This window comes from Haliotis rufescens, unplaced genomic scaffold, assembly GCF_023055435.1.
Source record: "Haliotis rufescens isolate VD_foot unplaced genomic scaffold, xgHalRufe1.0.p SCAF_1, whole genome shotgun sequence".
Lineage (NCBI taxonomy): Eukaryota > Metazoa > Mollusca > Gastropoda > Lepetellida > Haliotidae > Haliotis > Haliotis rufescens.
The window spans coordinates 54,660,045-54,671,832 of NW_025963779.1; the positions used below are offsets into that span (position 1 = coordinate 54,660,045).

Here is an 11,788-nt window from a genome sequence, read left to right on the forward strand (position 1 = left end):
ATACATTACATCTGACTATGTACATCTGACTATACCTACCATACCTATAGCCTGGCCCTCTTACAAACCTTCACCTCTACCTCATCATCCTCATCTCTCTTTCTCTTCCTGTCCACCATCTTGTTCAGGGGTCCAGGTCTCCTGCTAGGGACTGGAAGTGGCACTCCTTGGTGGCTTAGGCTGGTCAGACTGCAGGACACATCACACTGGCTCAGGTTGGTGAAGCTGCTCACTGGGCTGACAGGGAGAGATGTGGTGCTTGAGGTCAGTCTTGGTCCATACTGAAAAGGGTCAGAGATGTTACAGAGCCAGAAGTCTTTGTAAACTGTAGCTGAAATGGTGATGCCGTCTGGGAAACCTGACATGACTGATTCCAGGGATCTGCTAGTTTTGGGGCCATAGTTCAGGCAGGTGGTGCTGGAAGATGGGGAGGGAAGAAGATCATTGTGGAATTCTTCAGAATTCTTGAAAAGGGTAGAAGAGCTGGGGAAGGGGTCAGTAAGACTGATGGAACTCAGGCTGGTCAGGCTGGAGCTGGCGCTGGCTGGGAGAGACTCATCACTTGGACTGACAGGCCAGATATCTGGAGTGGCTGATAGAAATGTTGATGTTAGATCAGGGGTGTCAAAGAATGAAGTAAATCTGGGACATTCTGGATAAAGAAAGGAGTCATGGTTTTCTTGTAACTTGCCGATGGGGCTGTTGGGGGTGTAACTGCAAAACATGGATGATCTAGGGGTAGGGTTAGTGGGGCTGATGGACCTTGTGGCAATGGAGGGGATGGCAGCATCAGTCCAAGTTGTGTGGGGGTAGAGACAGGTACAGCAAGGCTGAAAGTCATCCAGGCTCACCCAACTCTCATTGGGACACAACATCTTGTGGTCCTGAAGTGTGTTAAAGATTAATTTTATTAATTGTAAGTACATTTTACATGAAAAATCAAGAGACATGTATTTAAAAATATTATGCTTTTAATGTAATTGGTTTATTTTAAAAGAAACTTCAAGTGATGTCTTATTGTCTACGCATTTGAAGTTTCAAGAAGGGCAATGTCTAATACTAATGCCGAAATCACTTGAATTACCTTCACAGTTGAACTCTCTTGCACCAACTCAAGATTATACTAGAGTACTCAACTCCAGACTCAAGTCTCACAAGAGAAATCTGTAAAATAAAACACATGCATGTATGAACATGTGACTGTGTGAAAAAAATTAATGAGTGAATGACTGGATGATTTTTCAGTAGATCTTACTGATTTATTCCAAACTCAAACCTTTTTAAAAGGGCCTCATTCTCACATTAGGCGTTTGTCACTATAATGCCAAGGTAGGTCCTGCACTGATGCACTAACCGGGCCTTGTGTTAATAAACAGTATTAAATACATGACAAAACATGAGATTGCAGGCTAGATAAAAAGCCATGTGAATGACCAAATTAAAACCCGAATCTAGCCTTTCATTAATTAATTACTAATATGACATAGGACAGTCGGCCAACCAAATGGAATGGGGAAGACATACACTGGTGCTACAAAGATAGATGTAGGGCCAAGTATCGCTGTCAACATTGATGTAACTAATACAAAAGAACCGTCAAAATACATGTTATCCAACTAGAAGCCCTGGACTTTTCTTATGTGCAATCAGGATTACTAAATGTCTGTTTTGAATACTGCATGTTTAGCCCCTAGATTCACATTTCTATCATGTAGATTCAAACATCCGGGTATAGGCCTAGAGATGATGTCACAACCCCAGTCGGCCTGTTGGCCTGTGTCTTACGGTAAAAATGTATGTAGAAGTTTACATTACATGGACATTTCGTCATTACAATGTACAGTTCTGGTGGGTCAAGAAAGGACATTTTGGTTGTTGTCAAGGATGACTTGTTACGTTTAAATTGACAACAAAAGTAAATCTGGGAGCTTTGGAGAAACAGAAAACTATATCTATACAGGGAATACGTTTAGTTACCTTACTGCAGTAAGAAGAAAGTACAGGAACTCAAATATATCGACGAAACTTTCAAAAGAGCAGAGGTGTGATAGCAATGATACGCTTCGGTAAACGAAGATTCGTAAGAGCCGGGCTTGAACTTGGCAACCGTTACCCTAGCAACACCGGAACTGACATTTATTTTTAAAGATATATCTTAAGTGAATGAATGAAATATTCAGAATAACAACAAAGTGAAATTCCCGGAAAATACAAATGTAAAATATAGAAAACTTACCCTTTCCTAAATATAATTCCTAAAAGGGAGCCTACTCTGAAAGTTATAAAAAGTTATCTCCCTTTGCAAAACCGCTAAAAAATAAATACACGATTAGCTATATAAAACCAAGAAACTATATTTAGAGCTAAATGTTTCGAAAGTCAGTGTTACCAAGAAAATGGGCTCCAATTGGCTTGTCTGTTCTCACACCCCTAAAATGTACTTACATGTAATAGTGGTACTTTATTTTAAGTCACGCAATAATATGATTATTACCTTCCTATGTGTAGATAAGACAAGTATTTATCTCCAAATGAAAAACTTAATAAATACAACAAATACAAATAAATGATCTTTCAAGGGTACACACTACATTGTTATTTGGTTATTACGTCAGATTTTTCTCATGATTGATGAAAATCTGAACATCTTTAATATATTTTCATGAAAGATTTTGCAACATTGCTGATGCATATAAGAGAATAGTTATGTAAGTGACGTTGTGCAAAGACTTTAAATATCTATCTATACGTCTATGGTCTATTGAAAATAGGATGAGATGTACAATGACATCAAATGTGGACTAATTACACAAATAGGACATCGCCCATTTTGAGTCCCCTACTTAAAATACATCCCTACTTTTACACTTTCACATAGTCTGTCTCCCAGACCCCAGAGAATAAATTTTAAAAGTCCAACTTAAGTACAGAATGATTTGACAAGTCTACATTGCCTCAGCTACGTTTACCTGATTTCTTAAAGGTAAAAGTTCAAAGGTTTATCTAATGGCTTTAAATATGAACATTGTCAGTCTCCCAGACCCTAGAGAATAAATTTAAAAACACCTCAAGTACAGAATGATTTTATATTGCCCCTGCTATGTTTACCTGATTTTTCTCTCGACAAAGGTCTATCTAATGATGTTATAATATGAAAATTGTTATAGGTAACCAAATGTAGCGCAACATTATATACATTTGATGCTTTTTAGATTTAAAGATTATGCAAATATTTGAAAATATTTAAAAGTTAATTTCAGACAGTACTGCCATGTGCCGCCGTAGCTCAGGTCGACAACTAGACGTCCTCAAATCAAATAGTGCAGGTTCGAGCCAGGCTGGCGACACATTTTTTCCGACAAAAAAAGTAGTTCTGTCTATTCCAAGAGTAAATCAATTGAAACGTTGGTTCAAGATAATGTATAATTGATAACCAACTCTCTTTTCCTAAAAAATAATGGAGCGTTTAAACAATAGAATGACGTCACAAGTGTGTTTTAATTAGTTTGTAGGACGCGAATAAAAGTGCACTTTAAACCTACACGACGTTGTAAAAATGAGTAAAGTTTGTTGTTTAACGCCGCACTCAGCAATATTACAGCTAAATGACGGCGGTCTGTACATAATCGAGACTGGACCAGAAAATCCAGTAATTGACATCATGAGCGTCATTCGGCGCAATTGGGATACGATGACATGCATCAACCAAGTCAGGGAGCCTGACCACCCGATCCCGTTAGTCGCCTTTTAAAACGGCAAGCATGGGTTACTGAAGAACTATTCTATCCCGGATCTTCACGGGTTTCAAAGTGGTGTTAAACCACCCACTCACTCACTCACTGTAACTTAGCCCATGCTTCAGAACGACTTAATTAGACCACAATACCTGACATATTGTTTCCCTGGATTTCTTTGGATCAAAAGTAAGCGCGATTGTAACAAAATGAAAAAAAAAACGCATCGGAGTGTTAAAGGAATTGCAATTACAGTGTAGATACAATTCTTTCGCCAGAGGTAGTTTCGTCAACTCGAGCCAACTGTATAATTGTATAGTTAACTTAGAGTTTGCTTTCCGTCAGGTTGTCCACGTTGAGGTGCTCAACTTTATCGACTCACTCGCATCAAGGTCACAGTTCACACAACTTGACCTTGACCTCCAATACAGCACACCATCCAACAGATCAAGTCAGCCTGGGATCAGGGATGCCTGGATTTCGCAACAGTCGGGATGCCGAGTTTTAGCCAGGAGACTCAGGGGACCTATAGTGCCAAGACTCCCTTAGTAATAATAGTCGTACTGCTATATTCCTTTGTGGACCTTCTGGAAGCCTGCAAAGATGGGGATCTGTGGTCAGGCTATGTGATCCTTGTTCTTGCTTTCCGAAACTAGTTTGCCTGCTCCAGACTTGTTTTTTTACACGACATGGCTGGAATATTGTGGACGAGCGCAGATATTTGTTAGCTGGGCCCATGTGCAATGAGCAGGAAGGCTAGCACTGGAGTCATCTTGGCAAGCATGGAGACGACTGAGGCAATGCAGCGGATCTGGGAGTCCCACCATGCTGTTCAGGGCTACCTAGTGGTTTTAGACTTCTCTCGTGATATTGCTGGAATATTGCTAAAAGCGGCGTAAACCCATACTCACTCACTCACTCAATATGTATGAAGTTAGTTTTATCAGACCATCCAATATGTCCAGTTGTGTTTGAAATGTTTAGAATCATAATGCAGCCAAGGGAATACCACACCAGACGTTATCCTGTAATCTGGACTGAATGCATAATTGTATGATTAATGTAAACATGGTAAACAATGAAATATTCTCAATGAATGTGTTGTTTTTGTAGTCATGGAGCATTGACTTCATATCTTTTGTACAGTATACGTCTTACTGTGATCTACGTACACAGTGTTGTTATTTAATTGAGTGCAGCTATATACTGTAATCAATAATATTACAGCATATTTATCATGGCAGCATGGTTGTATTCGAGGGACTATGGAGTAGTCCAGGCCACACTAGGTTTGTTTGCCCATATGGGTACTATGTGTGAGCACGAGTTGCCCAATAATCTATGGCGCCGCAATTCGCTGTACAGAGTTGCACACGAGGAACCTATCACAAGGGGTTTGAATCATGGTTCGCTCCTAATGATGTTTCTAGGTTGGCAGCACCATACCCATGATCGTGGGTTTTACCAAAGTGGAAAACGTCTTAGATCTACATCACTTCATGCTTTCCTCCCACATTAAGCTGACACTTGATATAACTGGAGTACTGTTAAAACGGCATTAGTCACAACTCACTCACTATATGTGAAGCCCATTCCTAGTGTCCACCATGATACGGCAAGAATATTGCTAAAAGCTGTATAATACTTTATCACTGGAAGTAAATGAATTAGGAGTAGACATACCAGAGTGTGGCGATGGTTTCAAGCCACTATTAGCATTATTCCAGCCACATCACCATTACTGCGTCATACAATTATAACTGATATGGCTAACATTTTGTAGTCCGTAATGATGTAATATATTGTGAAGTGTACCATAAAATAACGTTCCCAACGCACGCAGGCACCCACTCACTGATACACTCACTCACTCACTCACTCACTGATACACTCACTCACTCATTAGCTTTTCAATGCCCTGGCCGCTTCATACCAAGAGCTGTTGGACGATGGTGCTTGTTGTTACTGCTAAGCATTAAGAGGATAAAACAAGAACTGTCCAAATGTGGAATAAGACATAAAAAAGAATTCTCCTCTAAGCCTGCTGATTACTCAACATTAAGATTTTTCATGATGTCAAATACTGGTTTGCCTGGTGCAGACTCATTTATGTACAGGCCACAGTCATTTAGCTGGAATACAAGATAGCGTGGCCATTCACAACAAACAAACAAATAATGGATGTCTTCCAAATTCAGGCACTACATATGAGAAGGATGGAACGATAGCATTCTGGGTGCAAAACGCCTTATGTAAGTCCGATCTAACATTCTTTAATTGTATTAAATTCCTAGAAATTGTATGAATGGGTGATCTCAATATGCAAGGTTGGTATAATGCTTAACATTTACCCAAAGGTTTACACTGAAAATAGTTATAATCGGTAACTCAAACTTTTTCATCTAGATTAATCTTTTTGATAGGTTTATGTTCTTGTCAGAAAGGTATGTCATGATGTACTTATTCTCCATTCGTCTGGATGGTCTCCAGTGGACAGCCGTGATTAGCGTAGATCCCCAGCAACCTTTGCACCAGGGGACTTCTTGTATCGGGTGGCCAGCTTTGGCGACTTTATTTTCTTTATTGTGTTTATTGCGTGGCATCGAACTCCAACTATCGTTACTCATAACATCAATCACTCGATTGTCTGTCCCTGACTCAATTATTTACAGGCAACCAAGATATACCTTAACTGATACAGTGGTTATACAACAAACAAACAAACAAACAAACAAACAAACGAGAAACGTCAATTCTTGTGAATAAATGGTCAAAGAGACCAGTTTCACTCAAGGGCACATGTTTGTGATATGCCACCACATTTCCACTGTCTCATCCCACATCTGCCTTGGGTAAGGACAGTGAGGTAGCCTGGTGGGGGAAAGCATTCGCTCTTCATGCCGAGGACTGTGGTTCGATTCCCTACATAGGTACAAAGTGTGAAGCCCATTTCTGGTGTCACCTGCTGGGATATTGCCTTGGGTATGAATGACAACAAAAGACACAGACTTTAGATATTAAGATTTATTTTTCTGAACAGATTATGTTTGTGAAGAGTGAATGAACAAAGGAGAAAGATAAAAGTAAACTTAAGATACTTTGATTTATTTCTCTGACAAAGATTTATATTTTTAAAGCATAAATCAACAGAAAGACGCAATTATATTTTTATTCAACAATTATGATTCCACCTTTATTGATGTTTTGATATTTATAATCATGTTTCTAATTTATTTGACGCAGTTCATGTTTACCGATCTTCAGCTTCTTTATACACTGTATACAAACTACCAGCCTAACTAAACAGTGGCCTCCACCTCCCCTTCTAGCCACGCCTACACCACCTGTACTAACCCTGACTTTAATATACTATGAACGGATACCTTTACTGGTGTTTTAATAATCACAAGGAAAATACATCAAGTAGGCAATTCATATGACACAGTTAATGTTTTAATACCGACCTTCAGCTTATTTACACACTATATACAAACTAACTACTAGCCTAACGAAACAGTGGCCTCCATCTCCCCTTCTAGCCACACCCACACCACATTATATGAATTAACCTTTATTGAAAACTACATCATGTAGGCAATTAATGTTTACCGATCTTCAGCTATTTTACACACTGAATACAAACTACAAACCTAACTAAACAGTGGCCCTGACTATAACATTATATGAATGGATACATTTACTGATGTTTTAACAATCATAAGAAAATACATCATGTAGGCAATTCATCTGACACAGTTAATGTTTACTGATTTTCAGCTTATTTACATACTATATACAAACTACTAACCTAACTAAACAGTGGCCTCCACCTCCCCTTCTAGTCATGCCCACACCACCTGTACTAGCCCTGACTTTAACATTATATCTTATAAGTGGTTGATAGAAAATATATCAGATGTCAAACAGAATTTAGTCTATGATTTTGAGCCCAAATAAATACTGCCATAGTTTTATCTGCACAGATTATGTTTTAATACAAAGTTTGGACTAATGTCCAGTCAGTTCTGGATAATACATGCACTTCATTTTTTAACACTGACTTATTACTACCTGTCTTACTTTTTCATGTACATAGCTTAGCAGATATTCTTTGAGGCAACATTGATTGTATTATTCATATCATTTGGTATCATTAGATCTGATCTTACATGTATCATTAACCAGGTAATGTTAGCTTGAGCAAGGGTCAGGAATGCGAGTTGCCAGTACCTCTGAAAGGGGCAGGAGTAGGGGATATAAGTACTGACAGAACTAAGGACAACAACCACTAGCCAGGCGTGAACCACTGGCTGGAACATCAAAAGGAGATACAACTACTGGCGGCGACAGGAATAGGAGCTACAAAAACTGACAGGGACAGGAATAGGAGCTACAACCACTGGCAGGGACATCAATAGGACCTACAACTACTGACAGGGACAGGAATAGGAGTTACAGACACTGACATGGACAGGAATAGAAGCTACAACTAGTGGCAGGGACAGGAATAGGAGCTACAACTGCTGGAAGGGACAGGAATTGGAGCTACAACTACTGGCAGGGACACCAATAGGAGCTACAACTACTGAGAGGGACAGGAATAGGAGCTACAGCTACTGAGAGGGATAGGAATAGGAGCTACAACTACTGACAGGGACAGGAATAGGAGCTACAGCCACTGACAGGGACAGGAATAGGAGCTACAACTACTGACAGGGACTGGAATAGGAGCTACAGCCACTGACAGGGACTGGAAAAGGAGCTACAACTACTGACAGGGACTGGAATAGGAGCTACAGCCACTGACAGGGACAGGAATAGGAGGTACAACTACTGGCAAGGACAGGAATGGGAGCTACAACGTCTGACAGGGACAGGAACAAGAGCTACAACCACTGGCAGGAACAGGAACAGGAGTTACAACCACTGGCAGGGACAGGAATAGGAGCAACAACTACTGACAGGGACAGGAATAGGAGCTACAACTACTGGCAGGGACAGGAATTGGAGCTACAACTACTGGCAGGGACATCAATAGGAGCTACAACTACTGACAGGGACAGGAATAGGAGCTACAACCACTGACAGGGACGGGAATAGAGGCTACAACTACTTACAGGGACAGGAATAGGAGCTACAACTACTGACAGGGACTGGAATAGGAGCTACAACTACTGACAGGGACAGGAATAGGAGCTACAGCCACTGACAGGGACAGGAATAGGAGCTACAACTACTGACAGGGACAGGAATCGGAGCTACAACTATTTACAGGGACATGAATAGGACCTACAACCACTGACAGGGTCATCAATAGGAGCTACAACTACTGACAGGGACTGGAATAGGAGCTACAACTACTGACAGGGACAGGAACAGGAGCTACAACTACTTATAGGGACAGGAATAGGATCTGCAACCACTGACAGGAATAGGAGCTACAACCACTAGCAGGGACAGGAATAGGATCTGCAACCACTGACAGGAATAGGAGCTACAACCACTTGTAGGGACAGGGAAAGGAGACACAACCAAGGAAGGAATTAGAGTAGGGGCTAGAATCAGGCTGGAACACAAGTGGGAAATGTTTAATGACAGTGATAAGGAATAGGGCTATAAGTGATTACAAACTTGAATAGTAACTTACAATGAAGCAATAACAGCGGAAGGACACAACTATTTTAAATATGGATATAATATAGAAAGGACAATAAAATATAGTGTGTCTAGAATAATAGCAGAATTTAAAGACATTTCTACTCCGAGTAAAACATGAAAAGTGTTTCCTAAAATAGATGCTTCAGACATACATTACATCTGACTATGTACATCTGACTATACCTACCATACCTACAGCCTGGCCCTCTTACAAACCTTCACCTCTACCTCATCATCCTCATCTCTCTTTCTCTTCCTGTCCACCATCTTGTTCAGGGGTCCAGGTCTCCTGCTAGGGACTGGAAGTGGCACTCCTTGGTGGCTTAGGCTGGTCAGACTGCAGGACACATCACACTGGCTCAGGTTGGTGAAGCTGCTCACTGGGCTGACAGGGAGAGATGTGGTGCTTGAGGTCAGTCTTGGTCCATACTGAAAAGGGTCAGAGATGTTACAGAGCCAGAAGTCTTTGTAAACTGTAGCTGAGATGGTGATGCCGTCTGGGAAACCTGACATGACTGATTCCAGGGATCTGCTAGGTTTGGGCCCATAGTTCAAGCAGGTGGTGCTGGAAGATGGGGAGGGAAGAAGATCATTGTGGAATTCCTCAGAATTCTTGAAAAGGGTAGAAGAGCTGGGGAAGGGGTCAGTAAGACTGATGGAACTCAGGCTGGTCAGGCTGGAGCTGGTGCTGGCTGGGAGAGACTCATCACTTGGACTGACAGGCCAGATATCTGAAGTGGCTGATAGAAATGTTGATGTTAGATCAGGGGTGTCAAAGAATGAAGTAAATCTGGGACATTCTGGATAAAGGAAGGAGTCATGGTTTTCTTGTAACTTGCCGATGGGGCTGTTGGGGGTGTTACTGCAAAATATGGATGATCTAGGGGTAGGGTTAGTGGGGCTGATGGACCTTCTTGTGGCGAGTGAGGGGATGACAGCATCAGTCCAAGTTGTGTGGGGGTAGAGACAGGTACAGCGAGGCTGAAAGTCATCCAGGCTCACCCAACTCTCATTGGGACACAACATCTTGTGGTCCTGAAGTGTGTTAAAGATTAATTTTATTTTAAGCAAGTACATTTTACATGAAAAATCAAGAGACATGTACCGTATTTAAAAATATTAGGCTTTTAATGTAATTGGTTTATTTTAAAAGAAACTTCAAGTGATGTGTTATTGTCTACGCATTTGAAGTTTCAAGAAGTGCAATGTCTTATACTAATGCCTAAATCACTTGAATTACCTTCACAGTTGAACTCTCTTGCACCAACTCAAGTTTATACTAGAGTACTCAACTCCAGACTCAAGTCTCACAAGAGAAATCTGTGAAATAAAACACATGCATGTATGAACATGTGACTGTGTGAAATAAATTAAACAATGAATGACTGGATGATTTTTCAGTAACTGATTTATTCCAACCTCAAACCTGTTAAAAAGGGCCTCATTCTCACATTAAGCGTTTGTCACTATAATGCCAAGGTAGCTCCAGCACTGATGCACTAACCGGGCCTTGTGTTAATAAATAGTATTAAATACATGACAAAACATGAGATGGCAGGCTAGATTAAAAGCCATGTGAATGACCAAATTAAAACCCGAATCTGGCCTTTCATTAATTAATTACTGATATGACATAGGACAGTCGGCCAACCAAATGGAATGGGGAAGACATACACTGGCGCTACAAAGATAGATGTAGGGCCAAGTATCGCTGTCAACATGCTGTAACAGATCAATTACAAAAGAACCGTCAAAATACATGTTATCCAACTAGAAGCCCTGGACTTTTCTTATGTGCAATCGGGATTACTAAATGTCTGTTTTGATTACTGCATGTTTAGCCCCTAGATTCATATTTCTATCATGTAGATTCAAACATCCAGCTATAGGCCTAGAGATGATGTCACAACCCCATTCGGCCTGTTGGCCTGTGTCTTACGGTAAAAATGTATGTAGAAGTTTACATTACATGGACATTTCGTCATTACAATGTACAGTTCTGGTGGGTCAAGAAAGGACATTTTGGTTGTTGTCAAGGATGACTTGTTACGTTTATATTGACAACAAAAGTGAATCTGGGAGCATTGGAGCAACAGAAAACTGTATCTATACAGGGATTACGTTTAGTTACCTTACTGCAGTAAGAAGAAAGTACAGGAACTCAAATATATCGACTAAACTTTCAAAATAGCAGAGGTGTGATAGCAATGATACGCTTCGGTAAACGAATATTCGTAAGAGCCGGGCTTGAACTTGGCAACCGTTACCCTAGCAACACCGGAACTGACATTTATTTTTTAAGATATATCTTAAGTGAATGAATGAAATATTCACAATTACAACAAAGTGAAATTCCGCGAAAATACAAATGTAAAATATAGAAAACTTACCTTTTC

At 40.4% G+C, this 11,788-nt stretch overlaps 1 protein-coding gene across 3 annotated transcripts; it reads right to left on the reverse strand.

Annotated features, from left to right (window-relative positions):
- Nucleotides 1-6,743: 6,743 nt before the first annotated feature.
- LOC124131487 lies at nucleotides 6,744-11,788 on the reverse strand. 3 transcript variants are annotated; one of them, XR_007221781.1, is made up of 3 exons: nucleotides 11,524-11,788; nucleotides 10,633-10,712; nucleotides 6,744-9,821 (listed from the first exon to the last, which is right to left on the reverse strand). XR_007221781.1 is itself a non-coding variant. In XM_048397987.1 (3 exons), exon 3 carries the CDS (start codon nucleotides 10,416-10,418, stop codon nucleotides 9,585-9,587), a length of 834 nt encoding a protein of 277 aa, XP_048253944.1. In that variant the 5' UTR covers nucleotides 10,419-10,427; nucleotides 10,633-10,712; nucleotides 11,524-11,777; the 3' UTR covers nucleotides 6,744-9,584. The 3 variants fall into 3 exon arrangements, 2 of the variants coding, with proteins under 2 accessions (XP_048253944.1, XP_046350730.2); XM_048397987.1 differs by having other exon boundaries at nucleotides 6,744-10,427; nucleotides 11,524-11,777; XM_046494774.2 differs by having other exon boundaries at nucleotides 6,744-10,427; nucleotides 10,633-11,777.

Excerpts from the sequence above, each read along its gene's own strand:
- LOC124131487 (XM_048397987.1), bottom strand. The coding sequence starts at position 10,418 with ATGTTGTGTCCCAATGAGAGTTGGGTGAGCCTGGATGACTTTCAGCCT.